We start from the raw sequence: 22,041 nt of genomic DNA, 5'->3' as shown, positions 1-22,041 counted from the left end.
GTTCTGAAAAATAAATATAAAAATGAAAATGAATGTGAAAAGATGCTAGACTGGAAAATAACGAAAAGGAAGGAAACGAAGAAAATCGGAGCTAATTCAAAGAGCAAAGAAACTAGACAGAAGAACAGAAGTCGTGAAGAAGAAGAAGGCGGAGAAGGGAAAAAAAGAATGGAATACAATTGAAATGCAGATGTAAATGTACTTGACCAGGTTGCGATAAACAAGCTATTATATACAATTTCAGTCTGGTTTTGACAATATTTTTGTTTGTATCTCTTCCTGATTTTTGTTGAAACTCTTCTGGGAACACACCACTCCGGAATATGACAAACCGATTATGACCGGATCAGAGAAAAGACCAACTAGTGTCTATAAGACCCATTTTTTCCCATGTTACTCTCTAGTTGTTTTATCACGTGAAATTTTTGGGGCTGTAGAAGAAGAGGTGGGAAAGGCAAAGAAAGAGAGGGATGAATCATGAATTGGTGGATATGATGATGTGAGAGCAGAAGAGAGGAGGGGAATGTATGGAATTGCTGTTATGAATACAAACAAATCAGCGGTATAGACGGAGAGACAAATGACTATATAATTGGGTTCGTTTGAAATCAGATAACATGAAATATCTCAATGTTCTCTTTTTCTTCGTTTTTGATTGCTTCTTTCTTCTTGTTTTGTTTCAGAAAACACCTTCGAAGATTCGAGATTTCAAGAGTTCAGTGAGTTCGTACCGAAGTTCCCTAGTCAAATCGAGAAAACAAGTGTTCCAAATAAAAGCCTTGTCCAACTTTTGAATCGAATTGAATCATCTTATTTTTCCGTTTTGTTATGATGTGTACTTCTTCTTGAATATCTATCAAATTACGCCAAAAAGGAAAAAGGAAAAAACAGGCGGTTATTTTTTTCTGACTGAAAATATTGAACTACACAAAACCTCCGATCAGTTTGAGTAGAATCGACTTGTTACGGGAGGAAACCAATCACATGAGTGATAGAAAAACGAACAGATTATCTGGTGAAAACCTAAATTGATCATTCAAAAAAAGAGAAACAAAGTATAAGTATGTAGGCTGTACTACGTGAGTATCCGAGGAATTTCTGATCGCAGATGAAGTCCACGCATTCATCAAGACTACGAATGGAATATGGCGCGGAGGCTCTTTCAGTCTCTCTCCACGTGATCTTCTGTCTCTTGCACTTTTCTTTGGAAACGGATTACTGTAATGGTAACCAATTTTGATCACCATATAAGACGGTTGAAATTTCAAAAGTTCAGAAAGTTGAAGAAAATTTTCAAAAATCCAAAATTTTTTGGACCTCTCCAATTAATACTGAGCATTTATATTAAAATATAAAAAAGGGACAGAAGAACGGGGGCAGATTTTCCAAGTTTAAAATTCTGGACCAACATTGAGGGGCAGATTTTCCAAGTTTGAAATTCTGGACAAAATTTGAAGATCTGAAAAAAAGAAAAATTTCACGTGAAGTTTATTTTGGAGCAGATTTTTCAATTTGAAAAATCTGGACAGAAAAAATAAATTTTGATATTTTTGCCGTGAGTTCCAACTCATCCGTTTTTCGTGGAAGTTGAAAACTGAAACTTTTGGATCGGGCGGTGTGTTGAGAAGCTGAAAAAATGTAAATCTTCTGCTTCTGAAATATAAAATATCTCATTCAACACCGAGCTGCAAATATTATTAATTTTTTTGAAAAACGAAAAAGAAGAAGAAAATGCTGAATTCTCAAAACACTTGAAGTCTAATCAAGTGTTCTGTAAATTTTGAAAGATTTTGTTGCTACTGTTTCGGTTCTGTTCAAAAATTAATAATATTTGCAGCTCGGTGTTGAATGAGATATTTTATATTTCAGAAGCAGAAGATTTACATTTTTTCAGCTTCTCAACACACCGCCCGATCCAAAAGTTTCAGTTTTCAACTTCCACGAAAAACGGATGAGTTGGAACTCACGGCAAAAATAACAAAATTTAATTTTTCTGTCCAGATTTTTCAAATTGAAAAATCTGCTCCAAAATAAACTTCACGTGAAATTTTTCTTTTTTTCAGATCTTCAAATTTTGTCCAGAATTTCAAACTTGGAAAATCTGCCCCTCAATGTTGGTCCAGAATTTTAAACTTGGAAAATCTGCCCCCGTTCTTCTGTCCATTTTTTATATTTTAATATATCTGCTCAGTATTAATTGGAGAGGTCCAAAAAATTTTGGATTTTTGAAAATTTTCTTCAACTTTCTGAACTTTTGAAATTTCAACCGTCTTATATATTTATATGCGTAGAGAGGCATAAACAAAAATGCAACAAAAAATAAAATGTAGAGTGAATGATCTACGAGAAAAAAAAGAGAAAGGTATAGGGCAAAACCGCATAATTTGGAGTCATTGTCACATGGGAATATGTATGAATGTTCCAACTAATTTCTAAGGAAAGTCATAGAGTCTAGTGGGGCATAATGTTTCCGAAAACATCTGATGTTTTCAGAAAAATTACAGGTTACTTTGATTGGGTCATATTGAATAAACAAACAACAAGGTAAGTCTCAGATCCAGAGAATAGTTCGATCAGATCAAACGTTGAGGTCTAACACTTGAAAGTTTCCAAGAATCTCAATTAAATAAGTCTTGTTCCTGATCCAGTATAGACCAATTTGTGGAAAAATCGTCTATTCATATATTTTTTCCGAAAGTTCTATAGAACTATTCGAGCAATCTTAAATTTTAATAAGCACGCATCATTTGAAATGATCAGAAATTAGAGCTTCCCTCTTTATATTGAATGAGAATCTACTCTTTCTAGTTTCTAGATCAGATGCATCAATTTCAGAGACACTGGGAATGAAGTGAACCTACTTTGAAGGAAAGAGAAGCATTTCTATTTTGGTTCTCCATATAATTTCAAACCAGTTTCCTTTCTAATGAGTGATAAGTGAGAATGACGTATCAAATGATTTTAAAGTGCCGGATGAATCTGTGATTCCAAAAGGAGATATCAGGAAATATGTGCTACATTCAACTCCCCCGGAGCATTTCCGTTCCGCAAAAAGATTTTTCATTTTTCTGCAAAAAGAGCTGAAATGAACATTGGGGAGTGACGAAAGACAACAAGTAACTGCAGAAGAATGCAATTTCAGGCACTGCGAAGGTGGGTCAATGATGCTAATTGTCGAGTCCGCATCAGTGAAAGAAAAGGAGAAGATGGAGAGAAAAAATAGAAGAAGCTTTCGGCTAACTGTGAATCACTTCACGTGGATGTGCGAAATGTTGCGACGACTATAATTATAATGAGGTCGGAGGAAGTAAGAGAAAAAAGATATAGAGTACGTAATTATTGAATTGTGAGAAGAGATAGAAAGAGAGAAGGTAAACAAAAAAGTAGATAATTGACGAAGACCTACTGATGAATGTTTCATGGTCCATGGGAAAATGCGTACCCCGACTTTTTGATAGACTAGGTCAGACGAGATGCATGAATCACACTTTCGAGAAAATCCTTTCCGGATGGTGCCATGTAGAAAAGGCTTATTCTTTTTCTAGCTCAGGAACCTTCGCTCTGGCTCTTCTTAGAATGAGTAAGAAGAATGACTTTGAATCGAAAAACATGTATTTTTGTTCTCGAAGTTTTCTTGACCTACTCTCCAAGTTTTCATGAAGTGAGGTTTCGAACAAGACGAATGCACTTCTGCAAGGGGGAAGAGACCTCAGCAAGATTCGGAAAGTCATTTGTCGTTTGTTATGCTCGATTCCGTAGGTGCCGTTTGAAAATTGAGTGAAAAATGAGACGAATCTTGTTTGTCATTATTAATTACAGGTCAAAATATTCAAACACATAATTTCAAAAATTTCACAAAAACTTACTTCCGAAATTACGCATTACCAGCAAACTACAAACATCATTGCATTGATCCGTAACTCGAAAAGCATAAAAACTCTTAATGAAACGTCAAAACATATGACGAAAAAGTAGTTGGTCGCTTATATGAGAAACAAAAGGGCACCATGACAACTTCATCGAAATTTGACACCTTCCAGTCTCCGGGGAACAACACAACGATTTATCTTCTGACGTGATGCCATCTTGGAATGTTTCTAATTGCGAAGAAGTTCTCACGAGTTGTAATAAAAACAAGAATTAACACACAGAAAGAATTTCGGAATTCCAGCCAGATAAAAACAAGGAATTGTGAAAAAATAAACATGAATGCAGCGATATGATGTGGCACTTTTTGAAGAGCTTTTCGACCATATGAGTCTCGTAATGAGACAGACAGAAAGAAGAAAGAAGAAGAAAATGATGGACACAATAGGCTGGAAAAGGACAAGAACATATTTCATTTGAAAAATTGGGAATGGATTCCGATAGCAGTTGTCTTTTAGTAGAACTAGGAGCAACGGATTTCGGAGAAAAATAAGGAAATTTTGGTTGAATGCGGAACAATATGCGGACGTAAATTGCTATTATTCTCGGATGCAGTACCTTTTTTGGTGGTCCATTTTGGGAACAATTATTCGACAACAATGAGAGAAAAACCCAAAGGTTATAAGTGAATTTTCGGTCTGAATAAATTGAAAAACGTTTGAAATGGACATTGTTGGAAGCTCACTGTCCGAAATGTAAACAGTTTTTTGAAGTTTCGAAACGTCACTTTCCAAAAATCTGACGATGAAACTTCCTCTCTTTTCTACGTTTTATAGCGTATTTCCGGAGGGCAAATGGATTCAGTCGGAAGTTGAATAGAAATACGGATTGAAAAGGGGGAAGCGAGTGAAGAACGGAGCGAGTGAAAAGTGCGTCGTGAGGTGACGGGATAAGCCACGTGTGAAAGTTGATTTATTTTTCAGAAGAAAGAATTATGAACGGAATCAGAAGAAGAGAAAGAAGTAAGAAGAAGGGCTAAAGTAGTAAATATGTACGAAAAGAAAACACATTCTGGAAGAAGAAAGTGAATTATAGTTATTAGAAAAACGCAGTGCTGGTCATCATTTATGGGTCTCTAGGATTAGACATTTTGGGGTTGAGTCGAAATGGAGCAAGAGAGTATCGCAGAAAAACAAAAGGCGGTGGTTGAAGTTAGAGAAAAGTGTGGGAGAGGAGAAAGAAATTTCAGAATTCTTGGCTTTTTGACATTTTCAGTTTTTATCCTATAGAAAGTTCACAGATTTTGTTAGCCTGACTTAGAGCTGGCTCCCTCAGTCTTCGCTCAGGCTCTCTGCATACGTTGAGGTTCGACTAGGCTGCTAGTATCAAAGACGACACACCAAAAAAAGTTTTGGGTCGTTTTCAAGTTAAATTTCTAAGGTTCGGAGAAAATACCTAATGTAAAATCCCATCAAGAACTGGACGGGATTTTGATCAAGATCTTCAAAATGTTATGAACGTAGAATCAATACCAAAATATAAAATTTGATAGTAAAAAACCCCAGTAGACAAAAATTGGACCTCTTGAATTAGTTCTGAAATTTTTTTTAGTAGTGAACTGAAAAATTGCACCCAGGCAGACCGATGAAAGAGTCCATCTCTTTTGAAGAAAAATCTTCAATTCATCAATTTTTACTTCCCCTTCAGCGTATTCTTTAATTTACTACATGGTAGATTTTGAATAATCAAAAAATTTTATTTGAAAACATATTTTCGCCTTCCGTTCCTTTTTCTCAAATTCTCCATTTTGAAGAATTTGATAGCACAACAAAATACGAATACATCCAGATGGGACTCTGGACGTCAACTGTGGACCACCACTATATGACTATTTTCAGAGAAGAAAGGACCCAACAACAGAAGAAACGAAAAGGGCGACATTTTTGGTAGGTGCGTTTGGGGGAGTGGAAAGAAAAATACGGAAAAATAAAAAGGGAAAAGAAAATGGGTCTGAAAATGACAAGAAGGAGTATCGAAAAGAGAAAATTCAACAGGATCTCGAACACATAAAAACAAGAACTTTTGGGGAAATATGATGGGAAATGGTGGTTTCATTTTCATTTTTCTCATTTAGAGATAGGTTTGAAAATAAGTAAATGAAAAGAGTTTGACCTACCCACATGTGCCTGAAAACTAGATTCTTTAGAGAAAAACACCTGTTACAAGAAGTGGGATGTCGAAGGGAGATTGGTGTCATTTCAGAGATTTCAGAACTAAAAGAATCAACCTTCGAATTGGATCCGGAAGATTCTTCAGACTTTAATACATTCTGATATCAATGGTTTTGGTCGATTAGTCTGAACAGAAAGATCCAAATTTAGAATAAAAAGACCAACTTTAGACTAAAGAACTGAAAGGAAATAAAAGAAAAGACGGAAATCAGACATCTTCATCAATTGAGAATCTTATGAGTAGTCTCAATCATTCCCACATTCATCGTCATTTTTCACGGATACTCAAAGAATTCCGGCAACGCAAACCATGGCGGCTCGGCAGAATTATAGTGTTCAAAGAGTGCATTGCAACTATTCGGGGGCAAAAAAGAAGTGTGATCTCAAATCAAAGTGATCAAGAATCGGAGGAAGAACTAAAACTCTGGAAATAATTGCCAATCATTCTCAATGATTGTTCTTTTTTCTCTGTGTTTTCAGCATCCGATAACAAGTCCGTGATGTTCGTGACGAAACAATCGAAATATCATAGGGATTGGAGAGAATTTGAATGATATAGCAGGTGGTCGAACATGAGGAAGATATCAATGGAAGAGCAAATAAATGAGAAATGAGAAACAAGAATACAAAATAATCAAAATAAGATCTATTAGTGATTATATTGATAGAGTGGTTGCGGTTAGGAAAAAGTGAGGAACATATGGAGACTTGTAAAACTCTCGAACATTCGCAATCATAAAATTGTTTATGATTCGGAAATAATTTCTTCGCAGCAATTTTTTCTCTCTCTTTTTCTTCTAGATTACAATTTGTTCGTCTATGAATATCTGTTTCTGACTGAAATCCTCACGTCAGAGAACTAGTGATATTTCATTCTAATCACTAATGGAGAGCAATTATACGCTTCAATGATTTGCTGTCTGGTTACCAAAATGAATTAAAATAAAAGAGAGTTTTTCTATTTTTATCTCTCTTCATGACGAGGTATAATTGTGGGTGTTCGTCACTAGGGTGAATGTAAATAACCTTTTGGTGACGTAGTTACAGTAGTCATTTTTGCTTGCAGAGAAGAGAAAAAAGAACAAATCTCGAAGAGAATGGAAGTGAATCAGTGTTGATGGCCGCCCATCCAGAGATAGAGTTCGAGATGATATCATTGTGGTTTTTTGCGCTAGTCGCTGTCAAAATCTCGAATCTCGTTTCTTCTCTTCTCCTGGAAAAGAAGGCCTCCCTCTTCTCTCAACGATAACACGCAATTTAGGGTCTTTCAGAAATTTCTGGTGGCACCCTAAAGAACGGAAACTTGTGTGGTATTGTGGTATCCGTTGCTGAAGAAGCAGACGGATTTTTGGAAAAAAGAGGAGAAAAAAACTCAATTGGGTAAAAAAACATGATGAAAATAGAAGGGATAATGAATGGGAAGGGTCATAAAAAGGGAGATGAGGTGACGATAGAAAAAAGAGAAGTCTGATCGGAAACCGAGATGAAAAGCACAGAAAATGGTTTTATGCATTCACTAGTTTCAGCTGCGATGGACCCGAGTGCTTCTAATCGCTTCTTTTTTTAAAAAGAAAACGTGCAAAACCATTTTAAAAGAGTCAATTAAATTATGTAACATTCAAAAAGGTCCCTTCAGGTCAATCTTTTGTTGCACCTAACTTTTGACCTGAGTTGGTTTCTTTTGTCAACTTCTGCAAAATATGAGATCAAAGGAAATAACAATGTTTTGGCGGCTCGTAGTCAACCTACAAAGTAATTTCAAAGTTAACTAGTTGGTCAAGTTCTATGATGAGAAGGATGTAAACTAAAGTCCCTCTATTCAAATGATGTATCGAGTGGCTGTCTCTCGATGGCCATGTTTCAAATTCGGTATGAAATGTAGATAGAAGAAATAACTGAGACTACCCGTGAGTGTACTTGTCAGCGTGACAGAGTGACTGGTCCGATGGACGAAGAACCCGACGGAAATGTGCCGAATGACGGACGGGAAACACGAGCTTGTCAAATGGTTGGCAGTCAGGATGGCAACAATAATAATAATAATATCAATACCTTTCGAACGGACAGGGAAGAGACAAATGAGAGAGAAAATGGTCGGAAAAAGAGAAGAAAAATATAAACTTTGTGATTTGTTTTTCAAATTTTGAATGTGTCGAGTGACAAACAACGAGATTGAAATGGTAATTCTGAAAGAAATTAATAGTAAAGAATCTGAAATTTTTCAGTAAAATGACTGTTTTAAGTGTTCCTAACCGGAATCTACAATTTTCTAATCAAAAGCTCGAAATACGAAAAGAAAACTTCAAGCTGTCAAGACGATGCTCAATTGTGGGTTGTCTGAATCAGCTGTTCCGGTTGGACCATCACTTGAAAGTTTTTCACTCCTCAGAAACTGTCAATTATTTTTATCAAAAAGACATCATTTTCTGAACAAAAACATGTATGATTCACTCCTTTTTTATTCGAATTTCAAACTGAATTATACCCGATCCGTTTTAATAAAACTAGTTTTTGGAGACAATAACTTCTCCTTTATTTGCATTTTAGAAAACATTTTAACCGAAGGTATTTTAACATTTGAGCCTTGGTCATTCAGACATTGAGCGGTCTATTTCTGGTCATTAGATGCTTTATTTGATGCACATGCTTTCGTTACTTTGCAAGAAAAAGGAGGAAAACGTAAAAAAGAAGGAATGACGTCTTGTTGAAATTCGGCTAATTTCAAAAGAAGAAAACTGAATGAAACAAGAAATGAAACTTGAAGAGAAGAAGAGAAGACGTCAGTATCTCTTCCAAAAAGGGTTCCCGATTGAAAAAGGACACCCGAAAAAGGGAAACCGGCGTTTCCGGAGCACCATTTAGAGAAGGCAAGATGGATTGACAATACGCTTCGATATCTGAATGCTGGCCGAATCGGACTATGACCCGGGGAATGGACGATTCCAGATTTAGGCGTCACAGGCGATGTCGAAAAATGAAATTGATGGTTGCCGCTGAAAAGAATTTGGGATGAACAGAAGGAATTATTCATGACATGTTTCGTAGAATCCTAATGTTATTTCATATCTCATCCGATAATGAAAAGGAATTGGAGAAGGACGTTTGGACTCGAACCAATTAGATAGTTCAAAAATCATAAAATGTTGTAATTCAAATCTCATGATAAAGGAGTTTCCAAGTAATACAAGAACAATTTCATTCGAAAAATTTAAAAACGCTATCTACGAAAACTTAGAAAGTGAGCAGCATAAAATGTTCTGCAGCAACCTCAAAAGTGTAAGTAATCAAATATATTTCGAGAGCAGTGATCGTGTCTTGTAGTCACGTATTCAAGATCGTTGACCAGCTCTTTCTGTTCGTCTAAACACTTCCTCAAAACACTGCGTACTTCCAGAATTGTGTTGTTACCGTCTGAATTCCATGTGAGTTGTTGCACTCCCAAATGATACATGTTTGCGTTTTTGATTTCTCACAAGTCTCACAAACATCTGTGTGAAAATATTTCCATTTGTTCTTGTGTCTGACAGGTGTTTCTCAAAATCCTCTCCTTTTTTTCTCATTTTATGGTGTGTCAGAAAATATTATGAGCTTCCATTATAGCTTATAGCTAGTATTTTGAAATCGCAAAAACCACAAAATAAATTATTGTTTCTCTTGGCAAGTAGTTGTTTCCATTTATAGAAATACTTTAGACCACATTGTGTGCTTTTCCACCTGGTTTCTGGTTACTTTGACTTTATTGTAATCTTGTTCTATACTCGGGTACCGAATGATCTGAACGGTTCCAATAATTTTTAAAGATTAATTTTCTTTCTTTTTTCCTTTTTTCTTCTCTTCCCATTCTCAAAACCGAAATCATAGGGGAAAAATTCTGAAAACAAGTTGTCAGTTTTCTTTCGCTAATTGTTTTTTTTTCTCTCTCACCCACTCTTATCCATTCCAATAATCAAGAATTTGAAAAATTATTCATTCAAAAATTTACTAGAAGGTTTATCTAAATGTGGTTTTCGTGTAACTTGATTTCTATCTAGCTCTCCGTATTAAACTGCGCACTCTCCTTTTTTACTCTTCTTACTCACTTTTTTTGTCTTGTCTTGGTCTAATGCTCTGATCAGACGTCACGAGCTCAGTGTTCATATAAGCTCTTTGTTATTTTCACAAAAAAAAACCAAATTGCACTCAATTTTTACAACTTGATTAGTTTCAATTGTGGAATAGACAAAAGCGAGTCACAGGAATGAATTGTTCTGTAATTGGGTAAATTGAGACAATAATTTTGGACTTTTCTGATTCTTCTTCGTATAATATTCTTGCACAATTCACTTGAAAGGTAGGAGAGTTGTAGGAGATATTTCTATTCTCTCGTCAAGTCCCTCGCTTTTAATATCAAACTATATTTTGACAGCATTCCAAAACTAGAATGCATTACATTGTCTACTTACTATTGAAATATTGCCTTTCTGCAAAAAAAAAGCCTGATTCACTTATAAAATAGCCACGGATTCCCTGAGAGGTTTGAGCAAGGTTATTATGCCTTTCGATCTTCTGGCGCTTTGTGAGCATTTGTTAAGGGTGAGTCGGTATAAAATTAAAGTAAACTTTCTCATAGCGTTTTGTCAGACTCCAATTCCTTCCGCGTTATTCAAAAAGATCTCGGCTAGAATGCAAAAAGATTGTAAGCATAACATTACGAAGTCTGTAATAATCGGACATAAACAAGAAGTTTCACATTTCGAGGCGAAAAATCAATGACGTGACAGTTTTTGTGTATGCCCCTTGCTATCGTTTTATGAAAACTACCCTGAACTACTTATTCTCACAAACAGGTATTTCAGGGAAACTTGTCCTTTTGGTTTTCTTATTTTGTAATATGCACTATTAGATATTGCAGAAGATTTTAGTTATTACATTTTATCTACAATTGGGAATACAATTCCTCGAATTTCAGATAGCTATAAAACACAAAGAACTACATTGAATGTCTAGAAGGAAATCTATTTAGAGTGATGGATCATTCAGGAATTTGGAGTCTTCCATGGATTTTCAGAAGATCAGGAAGAATATTTGCCCTCATTGGTTCTGACTTGAAATCATGTATTCCGTTCTTTCTGTTTAGTTTGGGTTGTGCCCAATATAACTAGTTTCCGTTGTCTTCTTATGTACGGTGCAGTCTTTATCTAATATCTTCTCCCCTATCTAATTCTGTTTACAGTTTCATCAGGTTCTTTTTTTATACCTGATTATCAATATTCTAAGGGTTTTCACTTCCATGGAAACGGACATTCTCTTGAGAATTTCCATTTTTTATTTTTCAGATGATTGCTATCTAACTCTTACATCTATGCGCAGACACACCCCAACAATCTCATTATCTTTCTCTTTTTCTCCCCGATATCTTGTCTTTCCCACGCTCAAACAACTGCCTCTTTCCACTCATGCTTCGTGATTGTTCTTCTGAAAGTTCTCCTTCCAGTCAGTTTCTTTTCTTATTTATTTTCTTGTTTCCTTTTTCTGTTCTTCACCCAAAAATTAGAATGTCTCCACGGAAACGACGAGAAGACCGCCACTAGTCATCACCAAGCTCTTCCGTCTCCTACATAATCATAACTTTCCTGGCTCCGCTCTTTACCTCTTTTTCTCTACTCAATCCCCCAATTCTATCATTCTTTTCATTCTGCTTGCTCATATTTCGACAAGATTTCAAATGTTCTTATGTCTGATTAGACTTTATGTGTTGCTTACTTTAACACAAAGCAGACCTCCGTTGTTGTTTCAGCAACATTTTCCAGCTCCCGCCTGGGTTTGTAATCAGATTGGACATGCTTCCTATCGGGTTCAGAAAGATAGTAAACAATACATATTCTTGTGGTAACAAAAGACCCAATATAATCGCGGTCCCCATATTTAAAATACATAGGAAAGCGATGTTATTAATACAAGTTGTGAAAAACTCTGCGCATTTTACCCCTTTTAAAGTCAATGTTTCATCAGCTCATGTATAAATAGTTTGGGTGGTCGCAATCGAGTGGTACCTGGTATCGAAGCTCCGCCTCCGCTTCCAAGAATTCTGAAAAGGCGGGGCTTCGAAGAGAGGTGCGTGCGGCACAGTTTCGTTTGGACAGATGTTTTTCATCGAAAATGTCTTTGATGGGTTTTCAATTTTGTGAAGTCCCTTCGAAAATACTATTCATTTGAAACTCTATTTTTGAATTCGTTTCCACTTAAAACCGATTCTCCGTTACCTTTCTATATTCAAGAGCAGGTTATTGTCCCTTCATAAAATATTTTAGACATATTTTTCAACTCCAGTCTATGTCTAAAATTCACATCACTAGAAAGTGTATTTTGGATACTGATCAATATTCATGTTTACTGAAACTTTTGAAACCTTCAATTATAACATTTATCTCAAAGTTTATTGTTTTTAGTTGTCTGATTTCCAGAAACATACGAGTTAAGCTATGGGGATGTGTGAATCTTTGATGGTTAGTGATGAGTTGAAGGATCAGATCAAAGTGAACAGGTACGCATTCGGAAGGTTTGATTATTGACTGTGAGTTCTTATGTTTTCAGAGATATCGAGAAAACACTGGAGAAGAAGAAAACTACAATGCTCGAGCAGTCAGTACTTCTTATTGGACCGGGAGAAAGTGGAAAGAGTACGGTCATGAAGCAAATCAGGTACGTCTGTAGGGAGATCTCCTATAAGTTGAGACGCTTTCGCGTGTTTTTATATCTTTCAATTATTCCTCTTTTTGTTCACCACGTGAATTTTCACTCACATGAGTTCCGCATAGTAAACAAACATGTTCGAGCGAAAACAAAATGAGATAATTGATGGAAATTTTAGGATCCCATTATCTGATACGTCAATTTGTTTTCAGAGCAATGAGCGGAACATACACAAAATCTGAACTACAGGAAAGGAAAATACTAATTTTGAGGAACTTGTTCGAATTCTCAGAGATGCTTTTAGACTATTCGAGAGAGCATTACTTTGAGATAACTGAAGAAGAGATCAAGGTGAGCATTGGTGCTCGTTGCTGTCTTTGAATTTTTCGAATGGTTTCAGAAGTATATTGTGATGTGTGAAGAGCTGAAGCTATCTGTGATACAAGATGGTCAGATGAAACCCGAGTTAGCGGATACTCTGAAAACATTCTGGAACCATAAGGCAATTCAAGAAGCGTATGGAAACAGGAACAAGTTCCATTTGACGGACAGTGCTGGATAGTAAGTTTTGATGATTCCAGGTTTCTCAGTAGTTGTTTTTTTTGTAGTTCTAAAAGACTTCGGTGTTTTCGTAGAAAACTGAATTTCGCGTATTTTAGAATATTATCAAGTTTTGAGTAATCTTGCTAGGTGAATCAGTGGTTGTACGATTGAACTCTGTGAGAATCTGCAAACTCTTGAGTCATTTCAGTCCCTAGGTGATCATCACTATTTCTCGTTAATTTCTGGGAAGGAAAAAGACAGACAGAACAAAAAACAGAAGGAAATGGCGTGTTCTAAATTGATGCTTTCCAGCTTCTTCGAAAACATAGATCGAATTAAAATGCCAGGTTTCGAACCGAATAATCAAGACATCGTTCATATCCGAGTACCGACAAGTGGAGTTGTCACTGCTGATGTGATACTGAAAAATATCAAACTATGTGTGGCGGATTGTGGAGGACAACGGTCGGAGAGGAAAAAAGTGAGATTCAGGGAAGAGTTGAGTCTTTGAATGATTGTGAAATTTGCAGTGGTACCACTATTTTGATGACTCTCATGCAGTTCTATTCGTCGCTGCAATCAGTGAATTCGACCAGCGTCTAGTTGAAGATCCTGATGTTGTAAGTGCTAGGAGACAGCACGAAGTTTCAATTTCAATTTCATTTTTTGTTCTGATTCAGAATCGTATGAAAGAAGCAATTACACTATTTTGGAGCGTCTTCAATGGAAAGTTTTTCCACAAGTCTGCCGTTATTCTCTTCCTCAATAAAATTGATATTTTCCGAGAAAAAGTCAAAACTGTTCAAATCAAAGATTTTTTTCCCAAGTTTGAAGGTGCATGGCGTTCAAGATTTTTAGATTTTATATTTTTGTTCCAGGTCCCAATACTGTTGAAGAAGGCTCAAAATTCTTCAGAAGGCAATTCAGAGAAGGAATTCACGCGAGCTTCAGAAAGAGAATGTAAGTTTCACTAACTATTGGATATTGTACTAACGATTGACACTTTTAGGTATTGTCATGAGACTTGTGCGATCTCGGATCAAGTTCAAATAATTATCAACACTGTGATTGATACAGTCGTTCAAGAGAATCTGAAAGATACGGGAATGATTTAATCTTGAGAAATCCAGTAGTAATTTGTTCTATGAACAACAAAATCCAATATTCCTCAATCAACTTCTTTGCCTTACTTCTAATTCGGAACAGTTCGGAAGTGACCAGATGGGTTTCTGTTCTAAGTTGACCAAAGATTGTTTATGGTTAAGAAAAAGAAACCATTCTCATTTCTGACCGCAGAAACGTCTTCTTTCTGCCAAAACTGTTTCGAATTGAAGCACCGGATTCGGTAGTTGCTAAATTATCAGTTTTTAGTGAGTAAATTCCTTATGTTGTGAACGAGAAATCTTGTCACACCCACCATTACCTGCTTGATTACGGGTACTTTAGCAATTCTACCTATCCTAAATAGTAATACGAGTTTATTTTTACACTCTAGATGCAATTGGTCCAGCTTCCATTCAATAAAGAATTTCACGGTTGATGTTATCTTTTGTTTTGGAAAAATGAGTAGTGCTCTCTACCGAAGACGAATCAAGACCAGAAAAAGTATGTGCTTTCGGTTACACTGTCGTGGAGCCGATTTTTTCACGTTTTAATTCAATTATTCTATTTTTCTCTCTAAAAATGCAGTATTTTCAGGTTTTCAAACGTCGCAATAGATGAAAAAAAGTTCCATTCATCAGAATTGTGGGAAATTAAATTATCTATCTAATAAGCCAAAAAAACCGATTTTCAAGTATAACTTTTTTGGCAGAAAACATTTTCTAATAAAAATTGGACATAATGTACTTGCTTTGAAACTGTTACAATTGTCAGAAAAAAATTGGTCAAAATGGCAGATAATCTCGTTTTTCTGAAAATCGGTTTTTCTGTATCAAAATAGTCAATTTCTCACCAAGATTCACTTTTTTGGTTCAATAGATAGATCATTTAATTTTCCACAATTCTGATGGATAGAAACTTTTTTTATATGTACATTGTGACGTCTAAAAACCAGAAAACACTGCATTTTCAGTGCAAAAAATAAAATAATTGAATTAAAACGTGAAAAAATCGGCTTCACGTTTCTTGCTGTTCTTGTTCGCTGTGTTGGAGACCGTGTCGAAAGAAATAATTTCAACGTGACATTGAAAAATTAACGCCGAAAATAAGAAAACGTGTTTCTTTTTCACGTGACCTGATCTCGGGAGTTACTGTACTTTGTTTACTGCCACATTCAGCCTGCCACATGTTCCACGTGTCAACTATTCTCAGTTTTTCGATTTTTGGAAGTCATCTCCATTCATTCCACTCTCCCGCTTCACCATCTCGGAGGAATCGGCCCTCAATGGAAACTGAAAATCAAGACGCGGAGGAATTCATGAGGATTTTTGAGGTGAGTAGGGCGAGGGTGGCTTTGTTGGGGTGTCACTGTTATAATAGTCTTGGAGTTGTGGTCGGTTTTCCCGCCCGCGTGGCGCAGTCGTTGCTAGTTTTGCACCCGTGCGCGAATAGTCTGGGGTTCGGATCTCTTTAGAGTTGTTTTTAATTTTTGACTACTTTCCCAGGAAAATCGGGTTTTGCTTAAATTATATTGCAATTTCATTCTTGTAGTTTATTCCATTCGAAAAATTTCATGGTCCACCTGGCTAGTTTCCAAAAAACTCCAAATTTAATTCCACGAGAACGTCGAAAATGGGTTATTTCTCGACCTCCACGTGTCTCCATATCCTACTGACCCTTTGCCATACTCTACTTTTCTCTCCTATATACTCCATCAAACGAGTTTCAGATTTCACAATGACCAATCGGTTTGACTCTCTCTCTCTGTCGACTCGGAGGATTTCTTGTGTCATCATTGGATTGTTCGGATTCGTGGGAAGGGAGATCAAACGAGGATTGGAGTACTGGATCTGTGTGCAGGTACATAGCGTTGCTTTGGTTCAGTGTAGGAGCAAGTGTGATTAGAAAATGAAAAAGAAACAAATCTAGTTGTCTATGTTTAAAAAATAACGATTTCCTGGAATTTTCAACTAAACCTTAATGGGGCGGCATGATGTTTTAAACTATCCTCTTTTGTATCACAGTTTAACTTTTCTCCAGCCTAAATTTGTAAGAGTTTTGCTCCTAAAGTAGGTTAATAAGTTGTTATGAAACCTGAGTCTTACAATTTTGTTTCGCAATCACTCGGCAGGATTTCAATTTTTGAAATCTTGAATGTTTTCCTTATGAAATCTTAATCTTAATCTTAACTTTGTTAGCTCTGATTCAGCTTTTACAAAATCTTTTTTAAAGCTTATTGAAAAATATAGGAGATATAGTCGTCATGAAGCATGTCTTTCCATGAATGAATGACGTGTCTTTGAAAATGAATATTCTGGATGTTTCGGAAACAAAAAATTTTGTTTCACCATCACCATTTCAGTACAAAACTTTTGCCAAATATCTGTGTCATTAGCACTGTTTCATTCACTCACTCCACTCAATAATCCGAAAATACCACTCAATAGTCCAATCAATTTTTGAATTCATATTTCCAAAGATTATCTGGATCTCTAAACAACTTTGTCTGCTCAGAACAGGAATATTTTGAAGCTTTTCGGTTTTATCAAGCCATTTATATTCTAAAACTGCTGATAAATTATCATAAAAAATAAAATAAAAGTCACACTTGCTCTTACTGAAAACATTTACTTTCGTTTGAAAAACTGAACCAAAGCCGCTTGAAAAACACAGAAATTTTGTAGAATATCTAAAATTGTTAAGCAAAAGCTCTTTCCAAAGTGTTCAAAAAGTAAAGCAAGGCTCCAAAATTATCCTATTCTGAGCAGACAGTTCCAAAATGCAGATATTCTTTGGAAATATGTTACGTGATTATTGAGTGGAGGAAATACAATAGATGACGGTCAATCATTCTTTCAAAGACTGACTGTATCATTCTCCTCCGGTTGGGTGACTTTGTGCCTCCAACGTCTTCGGACGTTGCAAGGCTTATCGGATGCCATTGAGACTTTCATTAGACTCGATCGCTTCTCAGGTCCGAAACTTCAAACCTACTTATAACAAGCATCCGAAGAGGTCGACATCTTCGGATGTTGTGGGTTATTCGGGTGACATTTAGTCTTTTACAAGACTCGATCTCACTCTAGTAAAGAAGCTTGATATCTTGCCTACTCATTGTCCATTTGACGATGATAGGCTATCGGATGCCATTGAGACTTTCATTAGACTCGATCGCTTCTCAGTACAAAAGCTTCAAACCTAGCTGATTATATATCTTCGGATATTGGAAAAGCTATTCGGATGACATTTGGTCTTTCACAAGACTCGATCTCATTCTAGAAATAAAGTTTCTGTAGTCAATACCCATCCGGGTGGGGGTGGTCAGTTCGCAGTTTGGAGAGTAATTGGAGTTGTCTTTAATAACAAGGGAAGAGGAATAACTCGACCCTTGTTACACGGTACTAATGACACTGTACTTATGACACAAATAATTGGCAAAACTTTTTGTACTGAAATGGTGATGGTGAAACGAAATATTTGCGAAACATCCAGAAGATTCATTCTCAAAGACATTCATGAGAAGACATGTATCAAGATGACTATATCTCCTATATTTTTCTAATAGTATTTAAAAAAAACGATTTTTTTTGAAAATTATTTCTACTAGAAAAAGCGCCGAGTGATAGACGAGACGAAATTGTAAGGCCAGGTGTAATTTAGGAATAGAAGTAGAGAAACCTGCTGAACTATCAGTGTTTTAAATTTTTTATAACTTTTATATTTTCAATTTTTTAGTTTTCAGATAAAATTGGGCAACTTTTTGATATCTTTACGTAGTGCCAAGATGGTATCCTTTCGTTTAAATCTTCCACCAACTCAACCCAATTCGAACTTTTCCTTTTGTTCTTTTGAATTTATGTCAAGATCTACTGAAGCTTTATTACTAGTGTGATTTGTGAATTTTTGGCGTAGAACCAAGCGTGAGACTTGAAAAAAGACGACGGATGTTGGAAACTATTCAGATGACATTGAGACTTTCACTAGACGCGATCTCTTCTTAGTACAGAAGTTTCACGATAAACCTACCCTTTCAACGTCTTTGGATGTCTGAATGAAACAAAGGATAGCAGAACATTTTCGATAACCACGAGATTTGTCAATATTTCAGAATTTTTTTCAAAGACAACTTGAAGGTGAATGATGAGCAACAACCGTTTAAGGACCGGCTTCAAAATAACTAAATATCATGGACTACGAAGAAAGACAGCTATCTGTTGAAACTAAATTTATTGAGTTTTGGAAATACATGAATATTAGGATATCTGTTGTCGAAAAATCGTTGCCCGTGACCCGGGATCGTTTTATTATTTTAAGATCAGTCTTTTTTCAAGTCTCAAGATTGGTTCTACGTTAAAAATTAACAAATTATACTGGTATTAAAACTTCAGTAGATCTTGACGGAAATTCAAAAAGAGCAAAAGAGAAAGTTTTCTAAGCCTATTAATTTGAGAAACTGAAATAGATGACCGGCGAAACTATTTAAAACATGTGAAAGTTGGATTTTAAAAACAGGTCTAGTAAGTAAGAATCGGTTTTGAAGCAAAATATATTATACCGTGCACGTTTTTATTAAAATTAGAAAAACTGATTCAAATCTCGTCTAAAATCGGTTACATGGCACACACTAAACAGATTGTTTCTCTTATCGTCCTGTTTTACGAAATTTGAAGACCCAAGGCATTTCTTGAAAGGAAATTACTCTACTCATAATTTCATGCAACCTGCTGATTTCGGATTTTTATTCACACGAACGGGGTTATAGTTTCAGTGGGGTACGGTTGTAAGAACTCCCGAATTGTTTCGACCTTCTAGCTATTTTAAAAAGTAGCAAATATGATTCCATCCTGTCAAAGTCTGATTCCATCCTGTCAAAGTCTTTGAAAACAGGAAGTCTTGGAAAATATAAATAAGAAAAATGTGTCCTATTTTCTAATCCTAAAACCACTCTGAGACTCAAACCTAGTATTAAGATCAAAATAATGAAGGTAAGATTTTCGTTTCAGTGTGATGTCCTGTCTGAAGTTTTTTCAGCGAACCAGCGCCACCTCAGAAACGTCAAATATGAAACCGAGAAACGAGGGATAAACTGAAGAAATGCGAACGACTTTGGAGGAGAACTTAGAAAGGTCAGCCAAAGAAAACAGAGTTTTAACATTCCTATATAGTGGGTAACCTATTATGTTGGAATAACATTAACACTTTGGCAGATATTGCTCCTTGGACTGTTCTGAAGTTTACATATATAGCTTATTTTTGTTGAGTCCAATCGAAATGTTGAATCTATTGTAATATCAAGAGATTCCTTCAATCTTTTATTGACCGCTCTAGCTCGCCATTACCTTTATCTTTCCTTTTCATATTTAAAGGGGGACTGTGGTATTCCAAAAATCGAGATTTTTTATATGGATCAACTCACGACTTTGTAGAAAAGAGAACAGTCTCTTGGTGCCAGGTCCGAAAATTCGTCTGAAACGAGTTATGAGGCCTCCAAGTGTCAAAAAGGGCCTTTCGCCGTGAAGATTTGCCTTATATTTCAAAATTTTTTCATGTTCATGGCGAGAGAATTTTACTTTGAAAATAAGGCAAATCTTCACGGTAAGAGAGACTTTTCTCTTTTCTACAAAATTCTAAGTCGATCCATATTAAAAAATCTCGATTTTTGGAATACCGCAGTCCCCTTTAAAACTGGAAAACTCTAGCGAGCAAAATATTTTGAAAAATAGTTATTTTTGACGTGAGAAAGTACAAACCGAAGCATTTATCGAAAGAACAATAAAATAACAAGAGCTTCCGGGTATTGAGGAACATGTAAATAACAAACAGATGAATGATGTGGAACTAAATAGTGTGAAAACTGATGAAGTGCTCTCGAAAAACTGGAGTACTTATTTTTCAGTTATTTTGAGTTTTTAGGAAGGTGCAAACGACGACAATTATATTTTACTTCTTTTCACATATAGTGGATATCTGTCTCAACAGTACATCTGGTTTTTAGTTTTTGAGAATTTTAGAATTTGAAAACATACTCTTCTCAATAATAGCCATCTCATGAATATTTACGATGTGTTAGTGTCATTTAGAAAGGTCGTTTATAAAATTTTTGAAACGGGAGCCGGGAATTTTTTTTGTTTATTTTTTTTTATTGTAGAGATAATTTGAAGTCGCAATCCTCGTTAATATGAAACAGGAGTACAAATTATGTATTAATTCCCACAGGAACATCTGCTTTTCCAGCATTTTCCAAAACTCTTAAGTACACATTTTCTAAATTGGTATAAATTCCGAGTATCAGATCCATCTCCCCCTTCTTTTTTCAAGTCAGCAAACCCAAATTTCGGTCATTTCCATACGTCCACATCTCCATTTTCTATATTCTTGTTTTTGTACGTTTTCCAATAGCTGAAGCCTAACCTTTTCAGATGCTTGGTGTGTGGGTGTCGTATAATTTAAATTCAGCAAAAAATCCATCAGCTTCATCTAAATCCTTTTCTTTGTCATTTCCAAAAAAGTCAATCGAAGAGATGAGTACATTCTCTAATCCTCCATCATACTGTACACTATTTTCTTTGTCCCTCAAACAATCAAATTTCTGCTCAACATCATCTCGACGCCCAGTCCCCGAGCGAATGGAGAAAAAATCTGCATCTTATTATAATGTCGAGGTGAATTTGTGCGCGGGGCGATGTGCTCCAGAAGCGCACATTTCTCCGATGATGGGTCCGTCAAGAGCATGTCTCCTCTCTTTTGGAAACCTCCCTGTTTTCTGGGTTTCAGAAATGTTGTTATCATTTTCTAGATAAGTTGACACTGTTCATTATTAAGCATTGAAATTTGAATACATTCCACTGTCAGATCAGATGTATGACGCACGTTCTTTAATAAAAAAACAACAAAAAGACGTATATTTTTTGAGATTCAAAATTCATAGAGACCGCTGCCCTCTCCTGTCTTCTTCATTGTTCTGATTTATGTGACTAGACCCGTTTGACCAGAAAAAGAAGAAGAAAAGAAAGACACGATTGAAAAACACGAACCTCTCTCTCTATTTCAAAAAACAAAAAAAGTGAAATGAGAAGAGGTATTTTTAAATACAAACAGTGCTCACTCTTCTCTCTCAGGAGTCCTTCTTAATTGGCTGGTGTAGTCGTCCGCCTCTGATTCTGACAGCTTCAACACAAAAAGATCAATTCTTCGCTCTCTCAACACTCTTCCTTCTCTTCATTATTCAGTTTCTTTAAATCAGCCATAACGTTATTATCTGACTGCCACGTTATTACATATTCGGTCCACTCCATCGTCTTCTTCTTCTCCTTCTCCGAAAAAACTCCGGTCCACTCTTCGTCATCAGTGGACCTCCTCCTTCTTCTTCTCCTTCTTCTACTACTCCTTCCTCATCATCCGGAAAGCCTCAATTTTTTAAAAAGCATACATACAACACTCTTCATCTCATCTCAAAACCACCATCCAGCTCTCAATCATCAACCGCTTTTGTTTACAAGCATTTGGCCACTAAATGTGTATCAAAAAGTTTTCATCACATTTGGAGAGGATCCACATGAGCGTCGTCTATTTTTTTTTTGGAACCTTCTTCTTGCACTTTCTTTTGTGTACTCTTTGGATTTTCTCG

At 35.9% G+C, this 22,041-nt stretch overlaps 1 protein-coding gene across 1 annotated transcript; it reads left to right on the top strand.

Moving 5' to 3' along the window:
* Positions 1-12,559: 12,559 nt before the first annotated feature.
* Positions 12,560-14,428, top strand: GCK72_018010 (uncharacterized protein; the record flags this gene model as incomplete). The annotated part of the gene is made up of 9 exons (XM_003114354.2): positions 12,560-12,621; positions 12,672-12,779; positions 12,983-13,121; positions 13,171-13,331; positions 13,626-13,794; positions 13,844-13,933; positions 13,994-14,147; positions 14,192-14,273; positions 14,323-14,428. 9 exons carry the CDS (start codon positions 12,560-12,562, stop codon positions 14,426-14,428), a joined length of 1,071 nt encoding a protein of 356 aa, XP_003114402.2.
* Between the last annotated feature and the right edge of the window lie 7,613 nt (positions 14,429-22,041).

Source organism: Caenorhabditis remanei, chromosome V (assembly GCF_010183535.1).
Source record: "Caenorhabditis remanei strain PX506 chromosome V, whole genome shotgun sequence".
Lineage (NCBI taxonomy): Eukaryota > Metazoa > Nematoda > Chromadorea > Rhabditida > Rhabditidae > Caenorhabditis > Caenorhabditis remanei.
Note: the sequence above shows the minus strand (reverse complement) of the source record. Positions and strands in the feature narration are given on the sequence as shown.